We start from the raw sequence: 21,910 nt of genomic DNA on the forward strand, positions 1-21,910 counted from the left end.
GTCCTTGTTTCATATAGTGTTCTGTGTGTTCAATGTGAACCGCATGTCCTTGTTTCATATAGTGTTCTGTGTGTTCAATGTGAACCGCATGTCCTTGTTTCATAGTGTTCTGTGTGTTCAATGTGAACCGCATGTCCTTGTTTCATATAGTGTTCTGCTAATGTGAACCGCATATCCTTGTTTCATATAGTGTTCTGCTAAATGCACACAGAGAAAGATCAAAGGCGCTGGCCGCTGGTTGTAGAAAAGGGGGTGTGTCTCTGTAGGGTTATAGGGGTGGGTAGTGTTAAGGCTTCATGTTGACTCTGCCAGCTGATGTTGAAGGATCAACACCTCTCTCTCTCTCTACGCTCGCTCTGCCTCCTGCACCTCTAATCTACGGCCCATGACCTCTCACCTACGACCTCTCAACTACGACCCACGACCTCTCACCTGCGACCCCTCGACCTCTCCTCTGACCAGAACCGCCTCTCCTCTCCATCCTCTTCACATCCGACCGGAACACATCACATGGAGGCTGTGTTCGTTGTGCTGCTGATGATGACCGCTGGACTGTCTCATGGTGAGAAAAGTATTCATACACTGTTTTTAACACATTGTTCACATTGTTCACATTCACTATAGAGGACGTTAAACATGCATAAAGTCAGCGGCAAAGTGACTTTAAACTTAACATGGTTTCATGGAATCAGATAGGACTTGTATGTATGTATGGGCTGTCAAGGACAGAATCAGATAGGACTTGTATATGTATGTATGGGGCTGATATGTTTCCCGTTTCGCATTTGAGTAAATGGTGCGCTGTGCAACTGGCCAGTCGCTGTGATTGACAGCCTACACCTAAACCTAACCCTAACCTTAACCTCAGTAAAACTATACCTAAACCTAACCCTAACCTTAACCTCAGTAAAACTATACCTAACCCTAACCTCAGTAAAACTATACCTAAACCTAGCCTTAACCTTAACCTCAGTAAAACTATACCTAACCCTAACCCTATGACCTCAGTAAAACTATACCTAAACCTAACCCTAACCTTAACCTTAACCTCAGTAAAACTATACCTAAACCTAACCTCAGTAAACTATACCTAAATCTAACCTCAGTAAAACTATACCTAACCCTAACCCTATGACCTCAGTAAAACTATACCTAAACCTAACCCTAACCTTAACCTTAACCTCAGTAAAACTATACCTAAACCTAACCTCAGTAAACTATACCTAAATCTAACCTCAGTAAACCTAACGCAGTGGCTGGGGGGGCGTTTCCAAGAACCCGAATGCAAAACGAATACCATATTAGCATGTACAGTATGGGCTGTAAAGGACAGAAAGTATCTTTATTTTCCACTCAGTAGGCCTGTGTTCTTGCGTAACATCCTGGTATGACGTCACATGCATATCCATTAAATCTGCCAGTCATATTCATGTTCCCTTTTATATGGAGCAGTGTTGTTTTTGACAGCAAAATTAGATATTAGTTTTAGTCATAGTCTCTTCAATAGTTTTCATTTTTAGCTTCAGTCACATTTTAGTCACCTGGAATGTTTTAGCGTTAGTCTAACTCTAGTTTTTTCGACGAAATGAGACTAAATAAGATTTTAGTCCACTAAATCTACAGTTGATTTAGTCGGCTAAAATGAGTTTTGGCGGGCCTTGATGCTGCCGTGATGTTACACTCGCTGAAGATAGCTGATCTACAATCTCACAACGCGTCGCAGCGCATTGTGAGATTGTAGCGCCTTTATCCAAGGCGCTTTACATAGATTGTGCATTACATTTACCCATTCACACGCCCATTCACACGCCCATTCACACACCCATTCACACACCTTTACATAGACTGTGCATTACATTCTAACCTGACGCTGCCAGATCCAAGAAGCTTGCTACACAAGTTTGTTTCACAGCTTATTGGGATCCGGGATCTCGGGAGGCAATTCGATGACGGGGCTGTTCATTTTTTTCAAGATACTTGGTAGATGATTGGATGGGACCGTCTGTCTATCACCGTCATCATCATATTGACCTGTCTATGTAGCTTCACATCCGGTTTCGCACATATCCCGCCCTCAGCTCACGCTGATTGGTTCGGTACAGGAGCTGTTCGGTGTTAGCTCAACTCCCTGAGAGATCCCAGATGGTTGCGGTGTTGGGGAACATGGTTACTCAATACCGCCCCCATCTGTCAAAGTCAGGTTAATTACATTCACCCATTCACACACACATTCACACACCTTTACATAGACTGTGCATTACATTCACCCATTCACACACACATTCACACACCTTTACATAGACCGTGCATTACATTCACCCATTCACACACACATTCACACACCTTTACATAGACTGTGCATTACATTCACCCATTCACACACACATTCACACACCTTTACATAGACCGTGCATTACATTCACCCATTCACACACACATTCACACACCTTTACATAGATTGTGCATTACATTCACCCATTCACACACACATTCACACACCTTTACATAGACTGTGCATTACATTCACCCATTCACACACACATTCACACACCTTTACATAGACTGTGCATTACATTCACCCATTCACACACACATTCACACACCTTTACATAGATTGTGCATTACATTCACCCATTCACACACACACATTCACACACCTTTACATAGACTGTGCATTACATTCACCCATTCACACACACATTCACACACCTTTACATAGACTGTGCATTACATTCACCCATTCACACACATTCACACACCTTTACATAGACTGTGCATTACATTCACCCATTCACACACACATTCACACACCTTTACATAGACTGTGCATTACATTCACCCATTCACACACACATTCACACACCTTTACATAGATTGTGCATTACATTCACCCATTCACACACACACACACATTCACACACCTTTACATAGACTGTGCATTACATTCACCCATTCACACACACATTCCCACACCTTTACATAGACTGTGCATTACATTCACCCATTCACACACCCATTCACACACCTTTACATAGACTGTGCATTACATTCACCCATTCACACACCCATTCACACACCTTTACATAGACTGTGCATTACATTCACCCATTCACACACCCATTCACACACCTTTACATAGACTGTGCATGCAATGAAAACTATTGAAGAGACTATGACTAAAACTAAGATCTAATTTTGCTGTCAAAAACAACACTGCTCCATATAAAAGGGAACATGAATATGACTGGCAGATTTAATAGATATGCATGTGACGTCATACCAGGATGTTACGCAAGAACACAGGCCTACTGAGTGGAAAATAAAGCTACTTTCTATCCTTGACAGCCCATAAATACATACAAGTCCTATCTGATTCTGTCCTTTACAGCCCATACATACATACAAGTCCTATCTGATTCTGTCCTTGACAGCCCATACATACATACAAGTCCTATCTGATTCTGTCCTTGACAGCCCATACATACATACAAGTCCTATCTGATTCTGTCCTTGACAGCCCATAAATACATACAAGTCCTATCTGATTCTGTCCTTTACAGCCCATACATACATACAAGTCCTATCTGATTCTGTCCTTGACAGCCCATAAATACATACAAGTCCTATCTGATTCTGTCCTTTACAGCCCATACATACATACAAGTCCTATCTGATTCTGTCCTTGACAGCCCATACATACATACAAGTCCTATCTGATTCTGTCCTTGACAGCCCATACATACATACAAGTCCTATCTGATTCTGTCCTTGACAGCCCATACATACATACAAGTCCTACCTGATTCTGTCCTTGACAGCCCCATACATACATACAAGTCCTATCTGATTCTGTCCTTGACAGCCCATACATACATACAAGTCCTATCTGATTCTGTCCTTGACAGCCCATACATACATACAAGTCCTATCTGATTCTATCCTTGACAGCCCATACATACATACAAGTCCTATCTGATTCTGTCCTTGACAGCCCATACATACATACAAGTCCTATCTGATTCTATCCTTGACAGCCCATACATACATACAAGTCCTATCTGATTCTGTCCTTGACAGCCCATACATACATACAAGTCCTATCTGATTCTATCCTTGACAGCCCATACATACATACAAGTCCTATCTGATTCTATCCTTGACAGCCCATACATACATACAAGTCCTATCTGATTCTATCCTTGACAGCCCATACATACATACAAGTCCTATCTGATTCTGTCCTTGACAGCCCATACATACATACAAGTCCTACCTGATTCTGTCCTTGACAGCCCATACATACATACAAGTCCTATCTGATTCTATCCTTGACAGCCCATACATACATACAAGTCCTATCTGATTCTGTCCTTGACAGCCCATACATACATACAAGTCCTACCTGATTCTGTCCTTGACAGCCCATACATACATAAAGGCCTATCTGATTCTGTCCTTGACAGCCCATACATACATAAAGGCCTATCTAGCTCCACCTCCGCCCTCACGTCGACACACGCCACTCCAATGAGTCATCTATAGTCTTTGAGGGGTGCCAGCCCCTCCCACAGCTTTTCGTCACAACACGGGTCACATTTTGCCATTGACAATGTGTCCAAACAAATCGACATTTCTAAATGTGTGTGTGTGTGTGTGTGTGTGTGTGTGTGTGTGTGTGTGTGTGTGTGTGTGTGTGTGTGTGTGTGTATGTATGTATATATATATATATATATATATATATATATATATATATATATACTGTGTATATATACTGTGTATATGTGCCTACTTGCGTGTGCAACTCGACAGAGTGCAGTTCTAGTCTGAATTGTGTTTAATTTCTGTCCTCAGGTCAGATCCACTGTGATGCCAGACAGAATGGAGTCTGAATTGTGTTTAATTTCTGTCCTCAGGTCAGATCCACTGTGATGCCAGACAGAATGAAGCTCAGTGTTTCGGAGCTCTGGGAGGAACCGTTGATCTGCGACTGGTGGACAGGATTGAGACGGAACTTGAATACTACTTCTACAAAGTTAAACATTCTAAAATGGAAAGAGACCCAGTATTTCGCTTTAGAAAGAAGTTATGGACTTCTTATAAATACCGAAACAGATCATCCTTTAATGGCAGTAGTGGAACATTTGAGATGAGTGACATCACAAGGAGTGATGAATCTCAATATGTTCTTTACATGTTTGACTCAGGAAAGCGTCAAACTAAACTATCTCTCCATCTGTCTGTTCAAGGTAACGTTTTAATTCTAAGGACTGATATAAAAGAAAATCACACCCGTGTGAAGTGAGGGGCGCTAATATATTAAAGTCTAACTCGTGTTGATTAGGTGATATAAAACAAACGGTGCAATGGAACAACATATTTTAAGATGCGGGTCCGCAGCCAAATACAGATAATTCTGGGGGTCCTTGACATGAAAAAATTGAGCACCACTGATATAGAAACATGGGTTTTTCAGAAAACTGTCAGGTTTTAGAAGGATTTTGAATGGGTTAAACTAATATCTTGTCTTGTCTTCCAGCTCCGGTGTCTCCTCCCAAGCTGTCCTCTGAGTGTCTGTCCCGAGGCCAGAGGAGGCTGTCCTGCTCCTGTGACGGGGACAGTGTCCAGTACAGCTGGACTCTGGACGGACAACCTCTGAGGGACGAGCATCTCTTCTCTGGAGGACGTCAGGACACCCAGAACATCACTCTGACACAGGGTCTGTCTGGAGTCCTGGCCTGTGACGTCAGCAACAGTGTTAGCAGTAATATTACTGTTGATTACATCAAACCATGTCCAGGTGAGACTGAACACGATGGTAAATAAAAGTGATGCTGATGAACATGACATAATAACATTATTATGACTAAAATACATCGCTAGGATCCAACTGGAACGTATCCTCAGTGATGTATCCCGAGATAGGTCCTCTGGGTTTCGGGTCTACCAACATCATACCCCTCACTCAGGTGACCCAGCCGGGGTGATCAAGTCCCGACTTACGTCCCAGTAGCTACCCTCGATCAGAACCATTAGGGCTTAGGAGAATGAGCAAGGCCACACAATCTGTTGCTCCGGAACTACTCTGCCATGCAGGACTGGGAGAACCCGATTCTGTCGCATGGAAGGACTATAGGCTCTGTGGGTTATTAACTATAGCTGCAAGCTTTATAAACATTGCTTTTTTTTTACGTCAGAAAAAGTGGATCAAGCAAATCATAAAATGTAGTCATTATTCATTAAACTGCTGCCGTCCGTGGGGAATAATTAAAACAAATGAACATTCAGTGTTAGTCAGGCTATCACTGTACTAACACACATGTACTTTATGTTCAGGCTGAGTGTTAGTCAGGCTATACATCCTAACCTAACCTATCCTATCCTAACCTAACCTATCCTAACCAGGCTATACATCCTAACACACATGTAGCCTACTTTATGTTCAGGCTGAGTGTTAGTCAGGCTATCACTGTACTGTACTGTACTGTACAGGTCAGGCTATACATCCTAACCCACATGTACTCTGAGTGTTAGTCAGGCTATACATCCTAACCCACATGTACTGAGTGTTAGTCAGGCTATACATCCTAACCCACATGTACTGAGTGTTAGTCAGGCTATACATCCTAACCCACATGTACTGAGTGTTAGTCAGGCTGTACATCCTAACCCCACAGTGTTAGTCAGGCTATACATCCTAACCCACATGTACTGAGTGTTAGTCAGGCTATACATCCTAACCCACATGTACTGAGTGTTAGTCAGGCTATACTTCCTAACCCACATGTACTGAGTGTTAGTCAGGCTATACATCCTAACCCACATGTACTGAGTGTTAGTCAGGCTATACATCCTAACCCACATGTACTTTACATTCAGGCCACAGTGTTAGTCAGGCTATACATCCTAACCCACATGTACTTTACATTCAGGCCACAGTGTTAGTCAGGCTATACATCCTAACCCACATGTACTGAGTGTTAGTCAGGCTATACATCCTAACCCACATGTACTGAGTGTTAGTCAGGCTATACATCCTAACCCACATGTACTGAGTGTTAGTCAGGCTATACTTCCTAACCCACATGTACTGAGTGTTAGTCAGGCTATACATCCTAACCCACATGTACTTTACATTCAGGCCACAGTGTTAGTCAGGCTATACATCCTAACCCACATGTACTTTACATTCAGGCCACAGTGTTAGTCAGGCTATACATCCTAACCCACATGTACTGAGTGTTAGTCAGGCTATACATCCTAACCCACATGTACTGAGTGTTAGTCAGGCTGTACATCCTAACCCACATGTACTGAGTGTTAGTCAGGCTGTACATCCTAACCCACATGTACTCTGAGTGTTAGTCAGGCTATACATCCTAACCCACATGTACTGAGTGTTAGTCAGGCTATACATCCTAACCCACATGTACTGAGTGTTAGTCAGGCTATACATCCTAACCCACATGTACTGAGTGTTAGTCAGGCTATACATCCTAACCCACATGTACTGAGTGTTAGTCAGGCTGTACATCCTAACCCACATGTACTGAGTGTTAGTCAGGCTGTACATCCTAACCCACATGTACTCTGAGTGTTAGTCAGGCTATACATCCTAACCCACATGTACTGAGTGTTAGTCAGGCTGTACATCCTAACCCACATGTACTGAGTGTTAGTCAGGCTATACATCCTAACCCACATGTACTGAGTGTTAGTCAGGCTATACATCCTAACCCACATGTACTGAGTGTTAGTCAGGCTGTACATCCTAACCCACATGTACTGAGTGTTAGTCAGGCTATACATCCTAACCCACATGTACTGAGTGTTAGTCAGGCTGTACATCCTAACCCACATGTACTCTGAGTGTTAGTCAGGCTATACATCCTAACCCACATGTACTGAGTGTTAGTCAGGCTATACATCCTAACCCACATGTACTGAGTGTTAGTCAGGCTGTACATCCTAACCCACATGTACTGAGTGTTAGTCAGGCTGTACATCCTAACCCACATGTACTGAGTGTTAGTCAGGCTGTACATCCTAACCCACATGTACTGAGTGTTAGTCAGGCTATACATCCTAACCCACATGTACTGAGTGTTAGTCAGGCTGTACATCCTAACCCACATGTACTGAGTGTTAGTCAGGCTGTACATCCTAACCCACATGTACTCTGAGTGTTAGTCAGGCTATACATCCTAACCCACATGTACTGAGTGTTAGTCAGGCTATACATCCTAACCCACATGTACTGAGTGTTAGTCAGGCTATACATCCTAACCCACATGTACTGAGTGTTAGTCAGGCTGTACATCCTAACCCACATGTACTGAGTGTTAGTCAGGCTGTACATCCTAACCCCACAGTGTTAGTCAGGCTATACATCCTAATCCACATGTACTGAGTGTTAGTCAGGCTGTACATCCTAACCCACATGTACTGAGTGTTAGTCAGGCTGTACATCCTAACCCACATGTACTGAGTGTTAGTCAGGCTATACATCCTAACCCCACAGTGTTAGTCAGGCTATACATCCTAACCCACATGTACTCTGAGTGTTAGTCAGGCTGTACATCCTAACCCACATGTACTGAGTGTTAGTCAGGCTGTACATCCTAACCCACATGTACTGAGTGTTAGTCAGGCTATACATCCTAACCCCACAGTGTTAGTCAGGCTATACATCCTAACCCACATGTACTTTACATTCAGGCCACAGTGTTAGTCAGGCTATACATCCTAACCCACATGTACTTTACATTCAGGCCACAATGTTAGTCAGGCTATACATCCTAACCCACATGTACTTTACATTCAGGCCACAGTGTTAGTCAGGCTATACATCCTAACCCACATGTACTTTTACCCACCATGTCTGTCTGGGTTAGGCTGTCTCATCAGCTGCATCACCCTACCCAACGGGACACACATCCCTCCACAGTGGGTGTCTACTGATCATGACCCCCGATGCACCGCACTGACAGGTGACACAAATAGCCACGTTCCTGCTGCCACCATGTATTATTATTGTACAGAATCATGTATCACTGTACTGTACTGTACTGTACTGTACTGTACTGTACTGTACTGTACTGTACTGTACTGTACTGTACTGTACTGTACTGTACTGTACTGTACTGTACTGTACTGTACTGTACTGTACTGTGCCGTGCCATGCCATGTTGTGTTAATTGTGTCGTGTCGTGTTGTCATTCAGGTCCGTTCGTCTACTTCCAAATGGCTGAGCTGTGCGTGCTGCTCGCGATGTGCGTTGGATGTGTCGTCTACTTCAAGATGGCGACCCGCCAACTCCGCAAATTTGATCAGGACCCTACTAAGGTTCTTCTTGTTGTTGCTGACCCACAGCAGAACATTTACTGCAACACTCCACTTCTAAATCCACCTGTTTCCAGTGTCCCAGCGTGAGCCTGGAGCTGAATTCCAACTCCGCAAATTTGACCCCCCTGTATTTGGATGTATTAGGATGTTGATATTCATTCATCAGCCAACACTCCCCACTGACAGGTAGTACCCCCCCCCCCCCCCCCCCCCGCCCAGAGAGGACGTATAGGGCCTCAGTCCTACTGCTCCTCCCAGCCAACACTGTCAGCCCACTGACAGGTAGTTACCCCCCCCCCCCCTTTTTTCATCAAAAGGGCATGTGAGCTCAAACCCACAATTCAACATTTTGGTTTTAAGATGTTGATATTCATTTTGTATTCATCCTTAGAACCCCAAATCACACCTTGGAAATCTATTTCAAACAAAGTGTTTTTTGACTGGGGGGGGGGGGGGGGTCATATTTTTACAGCAGGAATTGCCTGTCATATTTTGACCCCCCCCCCAGTATTAGGATATTGATATTAATTCAGCCAACACTCCCCAATTCAATTGTTTTAAATTTACTTAATCTTGGACTATAGTGATATTAATACTAAATCATGATCAGAGTAATAGGTGTCTCTAACTTCAATTTCTGTAATAATACTTTCACATTTGTTAAAATATACATGATCTAAAATACTTCCGTAATCTGTAGTTGGATTTGCGATGAATTGTTTAAAGCCTAATCTGGACATGAAGCTCTTTATACTTCCATCTTTATCACTATACTGGTCATCATTTTAATCTCCTAGTATCATAATGGAAGAAGTCGGAGATGATAGATACTTTATTACTTTATCAAGTTTTCAAGAAATGTTTTTATTTTTGAATGGTCTGTTTTAGGTGATCTGTACATAAGAATGATATATAGATCTTTATCTTTTACATGCATGCGTGTTCTACTCGTTCTAATATCCTGATTTCATTTTGAATTTTAATGGAAATATCTTCTTTTATAACAAACTCCCCCACCTATATCATATTCTCTGTCATTACTGAATGTATTGTAATTCATGTTCATTGTTCTTAATTTAAAAGTAAGGTTATTATGTTTCTTTAAGTGTGTTTCAGTAAAAGCTATTAGATCCAACATTTCGAGTTGGGAATCTGAGTTTATATCTTCTAAATGTGCTAAATAACCTCTGACGTTCAACAATCCAATTTTTAATGAATTATTTAATGGTAATTTAAGTATCTTCCGTATAGCTGGGTTTTCTAAAGGTGATTGACTTAATCTTATCATTTCTCTCTCTACATGTTTTTAATGTTGTTGCCTTGCTTTTCTTTTATTCTCCATTTTTCTGTAAAGCACTTTGAGCTGCATTTCATGTCATGAAAGGTGCTATACAAATAAAGTTTTATTATTATTATTATTATTATTATATTCCTATCCACCTTGATCTTTTTAGGATTGAAGTCAGTATATAGATCTCGTATCCTTTTCACTCTACTGAATGCTATAGGGCTTGTCCCGGGTTAAAATGTGAGCCCTTCATAGATACGACAATTTCTTGTATAGTTGAACCTTGAACCTTATGAATAGTTAATCCCCAAGCTATACATAGGAGCATTACCTTTAATCCTCCCAACACTAAAACATATCGTCATTACGTCACCATCGAAAACCAATTACACTCTGGCATTGGGTCCTTTAATCCACATAATAATGCTCCTATATGTATACATGTATGTAATCTGGCACAAGTAGTCATTACGTAATTTGCTGGGACGGTGCATACGCATCAAAAGTGCTGGGACGGTGCATACACGTCCCGGGCGAAACTAGTACTTGCGCGCTCTGGCTTGCGCAAGTAATAAGATCTGGTTGCAAAAGGGGTGAAGTGGCCCTTTAAAGCAGAAATAACATGCGATTTAAAATGTTTTTTTTTAATAGTTTGTCTATGTCCCTTAAAGTTGTTACTTGTCACGCCTCGCTCCTCTGCCTTTGAATTTGAGCTTTGACTCATTATTATTATTATTATTAGGTCCAAACCACTGGACTGATATTTGGCTTGACCTTAATGCTTATGTGGTTTATATTCTGTATTTGCTTAAGTCAAGAAAGGAAGTTGTTGTTACTATTCTTGCCTTTGTACTTGTTTACTAATACTGCAGTCTAATGTTTACTAATACTGCAGTCTAATGTTTACTAATACTGCAGTCTAATGTTTACTAATACTGCAGTCTAATGTTTACTAATACTGCAGTCTAATGTTTACTAATTCTGCAGTCTAATGTTTACTAATACTGCAGTCTCATGTTTACTAATACTGCAGTCTAATGTTTACTAATACTGCAGTCTAATGTTTACTAATACTGCAGTCTAATGTTTACTAATACTGCAGTCTAATGTTTACTAATACTGCAGTCTAATGTTTACTAATACTGCAGTCTAATGTTTACTAATACTGCAGTCTAATGTTTACTAATACTGCAGTCTAATGTTTACTAATACTGCAGTCTAATGTTTACTAATACTGCAGTCTAATGTTTACTAATTCTGCAGTCTAATGTTTACTAATACTGCAGTCTAATGTTTACTAATACTGCAGTCTAATGTTTACTAATACTGCAGTCTAATGTTTACTAATAATGCAGTCTAATGATAAAACCAGGCTTGTTTCCATTCCATGCCAGCTTGGAAAATCAACAATGGTGGACATTGTAAACAAATTGGAAATGCTAATTTGGAACTGAAGACTGAAGGAGAGGAGGAATTATACAAAGTAGGGTGACATTGATGACATCACCATGAGGACAACATCAGTTGAGCTGTTCCTGAGAGCAATTTCCATTAAAGCACCTATAATATGATTGTTCAAAATTGGTTATTTGTGGGGATAGAAAACACACATGGGAGCCCCAAAAACACAAAAGAAATGGAAAAAGTTTTCAAAATTACAGTACATTTCAAGTACAACTCAAAACAACAACTGTTAACTGTGAGTGGACGATACCATAAAGCATTACACTTGGGTGTAATGCCCCTATGGGGAATGGGGATACATACAAAAATAAAAACAAATCTTCTCCCTGGCCTGTGATGTGGTCCCCCCAGTGGTTGTGGCCCTAAACGACCGCTTACCGGTATATTGCTTATGCCTAGAACCGGCCCTGGGTGGTTTGATGATGACGGTACCTATTAAGTATGCATCTTTGACAAACTGCCATTGTTCTCCCGCGTACATTCGTTCAACCTATGATGCGTTTGTTTCACCTACATTTGAAATGCTCGTGTAAAGTGCATCCCGTGCATGAAGTCCGTAGTAAACATCAAATGACACGAAACAGTTACAGTAGCCACATCAGTACAGTTTACAACGACTCGGCAGACTACGTCGTTTCGATAAAACACTCCGACATGACCTAAACCGACTCGGTGGTCCGTTTAACTCCGCAGTCAAATAGACTCCGGGAAAAGGTTCAGTGAGTAAAACGATCCCCTCTAAAGAACGTCACTGGGGTGATTGACAGCGTGCACCAGCCAATCCAAAGCGTTCCGGCGTTGTAAACACAAGGAGTTGAACCAATCGGCATCGTCATCCTGTCCACCGCCGGATGCTATTGGTCGAGTTAAACGAGCATCGGTACCAGCCGCGTCTCGCGCGGGTCTGTCAAAAAATATGAAGTAATTCATTCCATGAACTGTTCCAGTCGTCGCCTTCGCTCGCTATTTCATATCAGAACAACTAACTGACAGTTTGTTATTCCGCAGAGGAAAAGACGCGTTTTCGTTGGGATATATTATATTATTCTGACGGTTTAACGGAAAGCCAACGTAACCTGCGAAGTGAGAAGAGAACCCATAAATAGGATTAAGTATTAGCTAGCATAGCCCATTAGCTAGATAAGGGTACATGGTCGCTGTGACATGGGTGTGTGTGCTGCGAGGACCCTTGTTGACAGCACAGCTATGAAGTAGCAGTCAGCTGAGTTCAGAGACAGTGACTGCTTTTGTTTGTATACGTTGTTGCTTTTGCTGACTTGGACTAGTATATAGCTTGTAAATCAACATGGATAGTTATCACCCACGTTTTGAATCCGCTGCTCATGGTGGACGGGAAGGTAAACTTCAAAAGAAGAAGGGTTCCACCTCTCACTTTACCACCGGCTACGAGGAAGGAGACAAAAAACCAAAGTTTGTGAGTATGGCAACTTAAATTGGAGGGAGAGGGAAAGCTCAAAAATGATGTATTATTGCCTCTCTCTCTCTCTCTCTCTCTCTCTCTCTCTCTGTCTCTCTCTCTCTCACACACACACACACACACACACACACACACACACACACACCTTCCTTCCCCTTTCTCTCTCTCTATCTCTCTCTCTCTCTCTCTCTCTCTCCCAAACTGCTACCAATGAGTATTTAACAACAATCAACTCTGTAGTAAAAAGTTATGTTTTGATAAATTGATGACACAGTGATATTGTCCCTGACTTTGTTCTATTGCTGAATCCTATAAGAACAGGATCAGTTAGACTGAAATGTATCATTCGGTGCCAAGATCTACTTAATAATATAAAATTAACCCAGCAATCTAAAGTGATTGCTGGGTTAAAATGCCTAAAGTGATTTAATTAACTAATAACTACTAAACAAAGTATCAACATCAGTTCCATAAATAATAACATTAATACTCCCTCTACAGTAGGCCATGTAATAACTGACTTTGACTGTTTGTTTGTTCTTTATTGGCACGAAAAAAAACAAAACATTTATTATCAGTGAACTCTTTGCACCTGCCATGGGCGACAATGGTTGGTGCAAGTATAGTATAGTTGCAAGGAGTTGTGTGGTGAATCATTGGTTCTGTTTGGGCTTAATAAGGTTAAAATTAGCACAGGATTTACTAGTGTGTATGTTGGCTTAATCCCTGATCTTCCAGTTCCTACTACTGCTAGCTAACAGGTGTTGATCTTCCTACTACTGCTAGCTAACAGGTGTTGTGTCTGTCCTGTATGGCTTCACACACACCATTTCCCCCCAAACTTGAGGAATGTTTCTCACCAAAACAAAAGTATATCCTGCCATTTGTATTTTGTACATTAACAGGGGAAAATGCATGATCTTCTGTGGAAAATCTCCTGTGGAAAATGCATGAAGTTGTGGAGAATGAGATCGTGTGTGTGTGTGTGTGTGTGTGTGTGTGTGTGTGTGTGTGTGTGTGTATGCCTGCAGCTAAACTTGCATGATCATGCTAGTGCTACTAGGCTTTAATGCACTTCATTTAGCACTTAGTCAGGGATGTAGCACTTAGTGGGATCCCATATCCAGGATATGGGATCCCATATCCTCCAGGATATGGGATACTCGTCGCATCCTTATAAGGCCTATTCATAGTCCAGTTTTTGGTGATGAGGTGACCACCAAAAACTACAACGTGGCTTTATGCCAAGGGTGGTCACCGCTAATAATAATAATGTTAGTGGAAAAAAACAACCTTGGCATTCAAAAGTGCCGGTGATGTTCTGGTGTGGCTGTGCTGCAAAGTGTGCATAGGTGGGTGTTTCTCCGTCTGACATTATGGTGAACTGAAGGGAGCATGTCTTGGAGTCTTCCCCAGGGCAGTGGGGGGGAGGGGGTGTGTATTTTGTAAAAGGACTGTAACCTTCTTCTTCTGTGGCTTGTGTGTTGTACTGGCAGTGTCCTGGTCAACTCCTCCGAATGTTGTCCAAGATGTGTATTGTGTAGGTCAGTGCGTGGTTCCCAAAGTGGGGTCCGGGGACCCCTAGGGGTACTTGAGGGAGTTCCAGGGGGTACCTATTTAGCTCAATTAGACATAGTTACATTTTCGGCCTATTCGGTTTTGTCCCGAATAGCCGGCAGAAAATATATCACTGAATAGTGTATGCAATTAATGCATTCAAAAGGGCTGAATAAATGTTTTATGGACCCATAATAGTGATAATTATTTAAGTTAAGTGTTGCCATAACCATTTCTTTTGCCATAAATCAGGTAGCTTTAAGGTACGGCCATTAATCATATTCGGATATTTGGTATTCGGTATTCCTGTTTTCTATATTCGGTATTCGGTTTCGGCCAAGATTTTCCCTTTTATCAGTGCATCCCTAGTAAATAGACTGAACAAGGAAAAATAAAAGAGGCAAGCATACGCTTTTTATTTAGATATAAATTATTTAGGTGGAAACAACTGCTGCATTTTGCAAGCATTGATTCATCTCAAATCAATAAACGCAGTCCAAGATGGGGAAACACCATAAATGATTCAATTTCACATTTGGAGCAATCCAAATTCAGCATGACACTTTAATAGATAAGAGCAAAGTGAATAGTTTTAAAGCATGACTGCATTTCCTTTTTCCTTATCAGAGTTTGTCAGAGTTTTACGTTTTTTAACACAGTCTATAGACTATACCCTTCCATTACACTAACATAGACAAATACAATTTGACAATGTTGCTTTGTCTGCAAAGCATCTCTTTACTAACTTCCGTTACATGCTCAGCTGTGTGTGTGTGACCTCTTAAACACAGCAGTCAACATACACAGCACTTACGCATTAAAAGTAGAGTGTAATTTACTCATGTGAGTACAGTGTCCACCGTGATATCTTCACAACCATTGAAGATGCAGGAACTTAAAATCAATACGCATAATGGAACCACAGGACAGGACATACTGTATAATATAATATATACATCAACCCATGACTTTAACTGAGAAGGATTATGATGAAGGCATTTGACACACACACACACACACACACACACACACACACACACACACACACACACACACACACACACACACACATATTGTGTGTAGAAAAAAGGCTACCAGTCATAGTTCCAAGAGGCATCACATTACATGTTATGCAGTATACATAATAACTAGCATTTGAACACTTTTTGTTTGCATGTAGTTCGTAGTTTTTCCAATAGATGGCACTAAAGTACAGAGTATATTGCTATACACACATACTCTGAACTGTCAATTGCTTTTCAGTGTTCTTAAGAGCATGCATAAAAAATTGGTTAAAACAAAACAACTTTTCAGAGTGACAAAAAAAGACAATATATATTATATATATATTAAAAATCAAATTGTGTGTGTGTGTGTGTGTATACTGTATATAATATATACATATATATTAAAAGTTCCTGTTAAAAGTTTTAAATAGCAGGAATTACTATATTAGAACTTTGGTGAAGAGCTTACAAGAAAAAGGTTAATCCCCTCAAACACTTTTTTAACTGCTAATCGCACCACAACAGAGCAGACACAACACAATAAAGCAAGTGACTCCAACTAAACGCGTTAAAATAGTACTTTGCTATCGACCTTAACCCATTTTGGGCGGGAACCCCCTTTTGGTGTTTCAACAAGCATCATGTTATACATTAGCGAATGAAAAATAGCAGATCTACAAGCTCATAGCGCGGCACCGAGTGCTGCGCTATGAACTTGTAGGTCTGCTATTTTTGAAAAACCGTGAAAATGTGCCTCAAAAATCTTTGAAGTTTCAATTGTTAACTCAAATCTTTGCTTCTGGGTGGGGGGGGGGGTCCCTGGAACAACATATTTTCAGATAGGTGTCGGTGGCCAATTACATATAATTTTTAGGGTATATATTGAGAAATGAAAAAAAAAATCGACGTCAGGCCTAAATGGGTTAAATCGAACCGGTTAGATGGGGACGAGGAAAACAGGTGTTGTCCTATTAGTGACATGTTTTTGCCTCTACCCTTCAGGACGCCCCTGGTCCTCCCCTGTCCTCCCCTGTCCTCCCCTGTCCTCCCCTGTCCCATCTGGACACGCTGAGAGGAAACTGGGACAGTTTTTAACGAGTGAAGAATGATAACGCACTGCATTGGTCTGCTGAGATCACCTCCAATTAGACAACATCAGAGTAGCATGGCATTCATTCCACGCTTAGCCCTGATGAGCAGACTGAACAGATCAGGGTAGGGTGATAATAAGCGTGAAGTAGAGGCGGGAGGGTTGGGAGGCCAGGCTGGCCGGCTCGTGATTGCCAGACAGTGACAGAACAAACATCTGGAGCGTTCAAACGTCTGACCTCTCTGGCTCTGGGTAATGCCCCTTTTCTCCTTGTCTTTTAACCCATTTAGGCCTGGAAGAAATGTCTTCTAAATCCTGACCGTTTTCTGAAATACCTCATGTTTCTAGGCCTATATCACTCAATATTTCATGTCAAGGACCCCAAAAATGTTGTTGTTCCAGGGACCCTCCGGAAGCAAAGATTTGAGTTAAAAACATTTGTTCTGAAAAAATATATTCCAAATTTGAGGCACATTTTCACGATTTAAAAAGAAATAGCAGACCTGCAAGCTCGTAGCGCGCCACTCGGTGGCGCGCTATGAGCTTGTAGATCTGCTATTTTTCAATAGCTAAAGCATAACATGATGCTAACACCAAAAGGGGTTGATCCCGCCCAGAATGGGTTAAAGCTTCCTCTTATTGCAAGGCTAGGATGATCACAGGTTTCATCTGTTTTGTGATTTTAAGAGTTTAATGGAATATGACATGGGGTTCGCTGAGAGGTACAGAGGTAAGGTAAACAGTATATTTGTTTTAGGAACTTAATTCCCAGAGCGGGGATGACACAGAGTATGCATATGGCATCCCCCCTAGCTAGCACCTCCTCCTTCACATTCAGTAGATCCTGTGATGGATCCCCTTCTCAAAGTCGCTTAGCCCGCTGCAGTCACAGAAAGGTTACTTTAAAAGTTTCCATTAAAACTCATTTACAATTCAGAATCCAGAATCCAGAAGTTATGTTTTGGATAAATAAAACGCAACAAACAAAAGTGGTGTGTATTGTAACGATTTTGCGGAGGAGAGCAATCAGATTGATTTTAATTAGAAAAATAAATCCAATGTTTTTACCTGTCCTTGTTAAACAATGTGTTTTGGTTGGGTAACCTGTTCCATGCACTGTTAATTGGAAGATACTATCTAAGCTTAATTAAAATGAACAGAGTGATAAGAGTTACAAGGTGAAAAGGACTATCATTAATACAAACCAGGGGCCACGTATTTATTGTACAAGACACACACGCACACACACACACACACACACACACACACACACACACACACACACACACACACACACACACACACACACACACACACACACACACACACACACACGGTAGACAAAGTATTCAACTGCATTACTTGTGTAACACTTACTGGGTACAACGGGTATGTCTGTCTGGGTCTTACTGTTATTACAGTACTCTGGGTACAACGGGTATGTCTGTCTGGGTCTTACTGTTATTACAGTACTCTGGGTACAACGGGTATGTCTGTCTGGGTCTTACTGTTATTACAGTACTCTGGGTACAACAGGGTATGTCTGTCTGGGTCTTACTGTTATTACAGTACTCTGGGTACAACAGGTATGTCTGTCTGGGTCTTACTGTTATTACAGTACTCTGGGTACAACGGGTATGTCTGTCTGGGTCTTACTGTTATTACAGTACTCTGGGTACAACGGGTATGTCTGTCTGGGTCTTACTGTTATTACAGTACTCTGGGTACAACAGGGTATGTCTGTCTGGGTCTTACTGTTATTACAGTACTCTGGGTACAACAGGGTATGTCTGTCTGGGTCTTACTGTTCGTACAGTACTCTGGGTACAACGGGTATGTCTGTCTGGGTCTTACTGTTATTACAGTACTCTGGGTACAACGGGTATGTCTGTCTGGGTCTTACTGTTATTACAGTACTCTGGGTACAACGGGTATGTCTGTCTGGGTCTTACTGTCCGTACAGTACTCTGGGTACAACGGGTATGTCTGTCTGGGTCTTACTGTTATTACAGTACTCTGGGTACAACAGGTATGTCTGTCTGGGTCTTACTGTTATTACAGTACTCTGGGTACAACGGGTGTGTCTGTCTGGGTCTTACTGTTATTACAGTACTCTGGGTACAACGGGTATGTCTGTCTGGGTCTTACTGTTATTACAGTACTCTGGGTACAACGGGTATGTCTGTCTGGGTCTTACTGTTATTACAGTACTCTGGGTACAACAGGGTATGTCTGTCTGGGTCTTACTGTTATTACAGTACTCTGGGTACAACGGGTATGTCTGTCTGGGTCTTACTGTTATTACAGTGCTCTGGGTACAACGGGTATGTCTGTCTGGGTCTTACTGTCCGTACAGTACTCTGGGTACAACAGGGTATGTCTGTCTGGGTCTTACTGTCCGTACAGTACTCTGGGTACAACGGGTATGTCTGTCTGGGTCTTACTGTCCGTACAGTACTCTGGGTACAACGGGTATGTCTGTCTGGGTCTTACTGTCCGTACAGTACTCTGGGTACAACAACGGGTATTGCCTTACCGGCCGGTTATGCCTTTATTACCTTTCCCCTAGTTATTATTATTAATTCAATAATCGGATAAAATAAACAATACTTTAAAGTAGTACTCAAAAACTAATAAAAGGAACTTGAACTAGATATTGGTCCATTTTTCTCTCCCTCATCAGCTGCAAAAGATTTAGGTGCCTGATGATAGATTTAGGTGCCTGATGGAGAGATGATACCGAAACAAGAGAATCACATACGGGCTACAGGCTTTTTCTACTGAAATTGAGCCATGGCTTTAACCCATTCTGACCTGAGATCAGATTCATACGAGGTTTCCCACTGGACACACACTGGTCTGATCAACCCATTCTGACCTGAGATCAGATTCTAAAAATGTCAGTCGTTCTTAGATTTTTCAAAAATAGCAGACCTACAAGCTCGTAGCGCGCCACTCGGTGGCGCGCTATGAGCTTGTAGATCTGCTATTTTTCAATAGCTAAAGCATGACATGATGCTAAACACCAAAAGGGGTTCCCGGTCAGAATGGGTTAAAGTAAAGACAACTTGGCATGCATAGACTTTGTACCTAATCTTTGAGAATATTTGCCTCCGGCTACCGTCCTGCACATTTTTAACTTTATCTTATTAGCTTGTTTTGGTACATTTCACATATTCATAAGCAGGTTCGATGCTGGGTTTACCCCTATGTTACTGTCGATGAAGTGCTCCTGATGAGCAGGTCAGTGCCTTGCATGCCTCCTCAGTCATCGCCATGTGAATGGATGCACGTGCACCATTTAACACATTTTGGGCAGGAACCCCTTTTGGTGTTTTAACCCTCTAGCACCCAGAGTTGCTTTTTAGCAACAAATTTAATTTAATTAATTACTAAATTATTTTTATTTTTTTCTGTTCTTTTTTCACCTAAACGTCATCAGTGATGTTCATTGCAATGCCATTTCAATGCCATTGGTCATGATATTTGCATATAAACACCCCCCACAGAGGATGAAATTCACACAAATAAAAAAATCTGGACTCTGTGCGATTTTGAACATTTTTTAACCTAAGACTTTTGACCTTTACCCTAATAAAAGTAGGTAAAATAATTGTAATATATGTTTTTTTGTGATCATTAGAATGTCTAGAACATGTTTTATTCATTATTGTGAAAGATATCCCCCAAATGTAAATTATTAATTTATTATATTATTATATAATTATTATAAAATCTTCATCAAACTTTTTTTTTTTTTTTTTTTTAACATATTTTTTAGTGTCAGTCCTAGTAGTACAAAGTAGTAGTAAGGTTGAAATCTATTTTTTGCAAGTAGAAATTAATGCGGGTGTTAGAGGGTTAAGCATTATTTGAGCTACTTTAGCTATTGAAAAATAGCAGATCTACAAGATCTGCTGTTTTTGAAAAAACGTGAAAATGTGGCGCAGATCTTTGAATTCCCTGGAAGGAACAACATATTTTCAGATGAGGGCCAAATGCAGATATTTTTGGGGGTCTGTGACATGAAAATGTTTGAGAACGACTGACATGGAAACATGAGGTTTTTCTGAAAACTGTCGTGATTTAGACGGCATTCGTAGAATCGTCCTCATGTCTAAATGGGTTAACACATTTTCATTCGGAATCTTGGATTTTCTACTGTGACGTTGTAGCCTTTCATCCACCCTTGAAGTTTGGTTTCCAAAGGTTACATTTAGGAGCCATTTAGAGGTCCATCTGTGAGAAAACAGCTTTTTTGTTCCATCTTGGCCTTTGCTTATTGTGTGGCGCCTTTTGGGCTCACTCGACTTTCTACTGAATTGAATGTGTTTTAGTCATATTGTAGGGGTTCACTTCAGATAGGAGAGGAGACAAAAAGATAATTAACTTTCCTAGGTCAAATATATATCGTTACTGTACATAGAATATATGCCAGTAAAACTCTACTAGTCTGCCAAGATATGTAATGATGCATTGCTGCCAGAAAAAAACTAGGGTAGGGGTGCTAATTTCTTAAATTGAATGTCTTTAACAAGTAACAGAACATCTTTTGGTTTGGGATACCTCTCTTTTGTCTGCCCGGTTGCTTTTAACATCCCTATGGTCTATAGGACTTGGAATTGTCCTGTAGACTATGTTGATTGATTACAACTTAAGTGCCGAATCGAATTACTGTTTCATCATCAAACTCTTCTTTCTACTCAATACGCCACATGTCTACT

General features: G+C 41.1%; 2 protein-coding genes across 2 annotated transcripts in view; both read left to right on the forward strand.

The window, feature by feature from the left end:
• Positions 1-460: 460 nt before the first annotated feature.
• LOC308314774 (uncharacterized protein) lies at positions 461-9,429 on the forward strand (the record flags this gene model as incomplete). The annotated part of the gene is made up of 5 exons (XM_080762452.1): positions 461-562; positions 4,914-5,246; positions 5,537-5,797; positions 8,892-8,987; positions 9,221-9,429. Exons 1-5 carry the CDS (start codon positions 511-513, stop codon positions 9,427-9,429), a joined length of 951 nt encoding a protein of 316 aa, XP_080618578.1. The 5' UTR covers positions 461-510.
• Positions 9,430-12,634: 3,205 nt separating this feature from the next.
• LOC308314782 (protein diaphanous homolog 3-like) overlaps positions 12,635-21,910 on the forward strand; it is a gene marked incomplete at its 3' end in the record, with an annotated part of 217,989 nt that continues 208,713 nt past the window's right edge. Inside the window, exon 1 of the mRNA XM_080762464.1 lies at positions 12,635-13,529. Within this exon, the coding sequence (XP_080618590.1) occupies positions 13,401-13,529 (129 nt within the window). The 5' untranslated portion in view covers positions 12,635-13,400. The remainder of the gene's footprint in view (positions 13,530-21,910) is intronic.

Source organism: Protomyctophum bolini (genome assembly GCF_963924005.1).
Source record: "Protomyctophum bolini genome assembly, chromosome: 1".
Lineage (NCBI taxonomy): Eukaryota > Metazoa > Chordata > Actinopteri > Myctophiformes > Myctophidae > Protomyctophum > Protomyctophum bolini.